Source organism: Numenius arquata, chromosome 11 (assembly GCF_964106895.1).
Source record: "Numenius arquata chromosome 11, bNumArq3.hap1.1, whole genome shotgun sequence".
In the NCBI taxonomy this organism is placed as follows: Eukaryota; Metazoa; Chordata; class Aves; order Charadriiformes; family Scolopacidae; genus Numenius; species Numenius arquata.
Genome location: NC_133586.1, coordinates 8,742,737 through 8,746,952, shown reverse-complemented (window position 1 = coordinate 8,746,952; position 4,216 = coordinate 8,742,737). Strand labels below are relative to the sequence as shown.

At 59.8% G+C, this 4,216-nt stretch overlaps 1 protein-coding gene across 2 annotated transcripts; it reads right to left on the bottom strand.

Annotated features, from left to right (window-relative positions):
- Positions 1-795: 795 nt before the first annotated feature.
- AEN (apoptosis enhancing nuclease) lies at positions 796-3,662 on the bottom strand. Of its 2 annotated transcripts, none has more exons than XM_074156218.1 (4): positions 3,630-3,662; positions 2,505-3,145; positions 2,004-2,204; positions 796-1,629 (listed from the first exon to the last, which is right to left on the bottom strand). In XM_074156218.1, the coding sequence occupies exons 2-4, from the start codon at positions 3,141-3,143 to the stop codon at positions 1,426-1,428; spliced, it is 1,044 nt and encodes a 347-aa protein (XP_074012319.1). In that variant the 5' UTR covers positions 3,144-3,145; positions 3,630-3,662; the 3' UTR covers positions 796-1,425. The 2 variants fall into 2 exon arrangements, with proteins under 2 accessions (XP_074012319.1, XP_074012320.1); XM_074156219.1 differs by having other exon boundaries at positions 1,164-1,629; positions 2,505-3,148.
- Positions 3,663-4,216: the final 554 nt, after the last annotated feature.

Below are 4,216 nucleotides of genomic sequence, written 5' to 3'. Positions count from 1 at the left end.
GCAGCCCTCCAGCCCCCTCCTGTCTCACAGCCAGGGCAGCAGGACTTAGCAGGACCCCTAGGCTAAAGGTACCTTGAGGCATCTGGCAAAAAAAATACTGATTTTCTACAGTGGTGGCTGGTCATCTCCCCAGGGAAGCGTGTGACTCCCTATGTCCAGCCCCAAAGCCCACTCTGGTGCTCACACCCAGCTGGGGTGCAGCTGTGCAGCCACACATGGCACCCACAAAGCAGCAGCCTGTGGGCAGAGTCACTTCAGGTGAGCATCACCCCATCCCCACAGCAGCCCACACCGCAGCTCAGCATCATTCCCACGCCGCAGGGCAGGCACGTCGCACTCCCAGAGCCTGTGCACAGGGACACTGCCTCACAGGGCAGGCACGTCGCACTCCCAGAGCCTGTGCACAGGGACACTGCCTCACAGGGCAGGCAAATCCCAGCAGTGCCTCCCCGACCTGTGACAGCCCAGCTGTGGGCTTTCTCTTGCAGTGGGACACTTTCTCTTGCAATGGGCTTTTTCCAAGCAGTCAGCAGCGCTGGACCGCAGGATTCATCTCTGCTCCTCCTGCCTTCACAGGGATGTCCCCAGAAAGGAGGTGACCAGTCCCAAGGACTGCTCACACCAGCCATCATCAGCCCCCTCAAAGCACCTTTTCTGGTGCCAGCTGGGTTTTAAGCACTGGGGCACAGCAGAGGACACAGGCACAGCGTGTCTCCCCCTTGCCAACCCCATCCCTGCCCTCTCCCTCCCGGAGAGCTGCCAGATCAGATCATGCAACACGCACACAGGGGTTTTGCAAGAGGTTTTAATTCAGAACCAGACAAATATGTGACTAGTCTATTTAAAATTATGTGCGTTCTATGCTCTTGTCCAGGCTGGACGTTGATTAGACCCAGACTTTCTTTTCAGGCTCCACTGTGCAAACAAAGTGAGGAGGAAACTGTTTAACTGGCCCTGGAAGGTTTGTAGCCTTTGGGCATCAGCAAGAGACCTCAGCCCTCCCACGAGGAGACTTGCCACTCACCCACCATGGGGGTATCCCCATCCCAGAGGACATTGGAGGTGCCCTGGCAGCCCCAGACCACTGCCATCGCACACACACAGGGGCTCCTCCGGGCTGGCACAGGACCCTGCTCGCCCCCAAGCGCCAAGTGACAGATGAACACGGTGCAGCCACAGCATTTATTTCTGTGTGACGGACAGCAAGAGGCTGCACACAGAGTTTTCAGGAGATCGCCAGTGTCCAAGTGCCATCATTTCTCTGCCCCCGAGCGGGGCTGGGGGCATCGGGACTCCTCTGTGTGCCAGGTCACCCAGAGCACATGGGGCACAAGCCCCAGGGAAGGAGATCAGCAGCCATCTCCACCTTTGATAGCTGGGGGCATCACAACGGCCTGAAATATGTGGAGGAGATGCCATCCTCCGTCACAGGCTGCTTGCCATCAGGTCCGTGGGCCAGTACCGGTCATCCAGGTACTGGCTGCTGTCTGTGCTGGGGTCTGTGATGGGGCTGGGGGGCCGGGGGGGTAGGGTATGGGCCAACTCCGTCTCCCACTGCACCTCCACCAGTCTGTACAGCTCCATGGCCGTCTGAGCATCCTCCACCGATGAGTGCCCCTTGCAGCCAACCTGAGCAAAGGGGTAAAGCCTCGTTAGGAAAAGGGTTTGGCAAAAATCCAACAGGTCACCTTGTCTGCTTGCTCAGAAGGACACAAGTGCTGGGAGTTTTGGAGATGGTAAAGGTTCGATGCAACCCAGGAGACGGATGCACCTCAAGCACTTTCTGGAGGTCACAGGTCCTGTCCCTGCCTTACTGAGATGCTTAATGGTCAGCTTGGGAGGTCCTGGGCTCCCTCATCTTGATCACAGCCAGGAGCACAGGATGAACAAGGTTCATCTCCTTCTCACAGACAGCACTTAAAGAGATTGGGGGACCAGGCTGACCACACAGGCTTGTAGCAAACCCAGGAACCGCTCCCCATCTCAAGCTTCCTGCTGCTTACCTGGATATTTTTATGGAGCAGATGCCTGGCCAAGCTCTTGAGGGAGACGCTGGCCCTGATGGGCAGCCCTGCCCTCTGGTTCAGCACAGGGATCCGGCTGGTGTCTCGGGTCCTGTCTTTCGGGTGGAAGTACTTCAGGGCTTGGAAGTCATTGTGGATGGCGTGTCCTACCACAATCTTGTCTTTCAAGATCTTCAGGATCTGGAAGCGTCAGAAACGGTTAGACAGGCAGTGCAGCAAAGGAAACACCAATTAAACATAAAATAAATCATTTTTGTGTTAAATTCAGTTCCTTTGGTTCTGTTGTTTTAGGTTCCCAGAATTGAGCAGTAACGAGCAAACCAACCCACTGCACGGCTTTGGAGGCTCCCTGTCCTGCACTTGTGTCTTTGCCTCAGAGTAGCTCAGCACAGGCCACCAAATATTCCAATTTGTGGCCGGCAGATAACCCACATCCTTTTTTTATTTTATTTTATTTTTAATTTCTCTCTTTTTTCTCACCTCTGCCTGAGCAGCCTTGAAGGGAATCGCGTTCTTCATGTGCCGCTTGGTGATGCCACTCCAGCGCGTCCGGTAGTCCACGATGGGGAGCTCGGGCTGGACGTACTTGTCGTAGATGACGTCCCCATCGTAGTTCACCACAGAGCACCGCGCCAGCTCGCTCTGCCTGCCCTGAGGACCAGTGCCCACCATCTCGCAGTCGATGGCCACGTACTTGCCTGGGCGCAGGACGGAAGAGGATGTCCTCACCCCCTTGGAGCTGCCATTCCCCTGTGACAGCAGCACAGAGTGATGCCTGGCTATGCTGTCCGGAGAGGTGGATGGGGACAAGGATGGGGAGACGACCTGTTTGGGCTTGGGGGCCTTTCTGCAGCATGGTGCCGCGGTGCCACCCGCCTCAGTGAGCGCGCTGCATGCCTCTGGCCCCACCACGGGGGCTTGTCGGTGGGGGCTCAGCAGCCCCTTCTGCTCCAGCAGTGCCCGGCGCTCCATGAACCGCTGATGCCTGCGGCTCTTCTTCTTGCTGGGACCCTCCGGGGGCTGAGTCCCTGCAGCGGGGCCATGGGTGCTCTGCGGGGTGGGTGTGGAGACCTTCGGGGCGGGCAGCAGCGGGGTCATCTGCCCTTTGCCAGGAGGCATCCCTGCTGGAGTGGGCACAGGGAGGGTATGAGTGCCACGTAGCCCTCATGGCCCCCTGTCATAAGGGACCCACACACCCCACGGCAACCCCCTTGCTCCGCGACATAGCCCCCCCCCCCCCTTCCGCGCTGTGTGCAGGCACAAACAGGAGCTATGGGGCAGTGGAAGGGGGGGGACACGGACACATTGTCACACCCTGTCCCCATGCCCTTGCCCACTCGTTGCTTGGCTCCCACTCGCCCCATTCCCGCTCCCAGGGCCCTGCCCACCCCCTTACCGATCCACAGCCCCCTGCCCACCCCACTGCCCCCCCTCGCCTGCCCCATTGCACACCCCTAGGGCCCTGTCCGCCCATTGCCCAGGCCCTCCCTGCCTCACTCCCAGGCCCAGACCCCTGCCCGCCCCATTACTCGACTCCTAAGCCCCTGCTCGCCCCATCGCCCACCTCCAGGCCCTTGCTTGCCCCCCGGTTGCCCGCGGACCCACCGCTGCCCACCCGAACCCGGCGCTGCTCCCACGTGTCTCGCCCGGAAGCCGCCGCTCTCACATGCCCGGGCAAGTCCCGCCGTGGCCACGCCCCCCTGCCTTCCCATTGGCTGCCCGGCGGGGAGCGATTTGCATGCAGCGCGGGTAGGGCGGGGCCCTCGCTATAAGGCGCTCCGGGTATAACGCGGGTGGTGTTGGTGTGGGTTGGTTGTTTGGTGGTGGGTTTGTCATGGGGCTGCCTGAGCAGCGCGTTTGGTGCTTACTGACCCAGACCTGGGTGCTGCTCAGGGCTTCTAGCCTCTCCCTCCTCTGGTCCTGGTGGGAGAGGAATCTTTCTGGGTGGTGGGTTTGGAATGGTGATGTGCACCAGGGTACCCAGCCACACACGCTGGAGCTTGTGGTGACCCTGTGAGCATCCTTGCTTCCCTAGGAGGGTCCTCAGGCTGCTGGCTGGGGCAGTACCACACCTCTGGGGTGGGCTGAAGTGATGCAGCGTGGGGTTTGTATCCTCTAGGCTCTCCTGTGGTGCTCCATGAGGATGTGGGGGTCAGCTTCGGCTGGGGCGCAGGTGCAGATGGGGTTTCAGA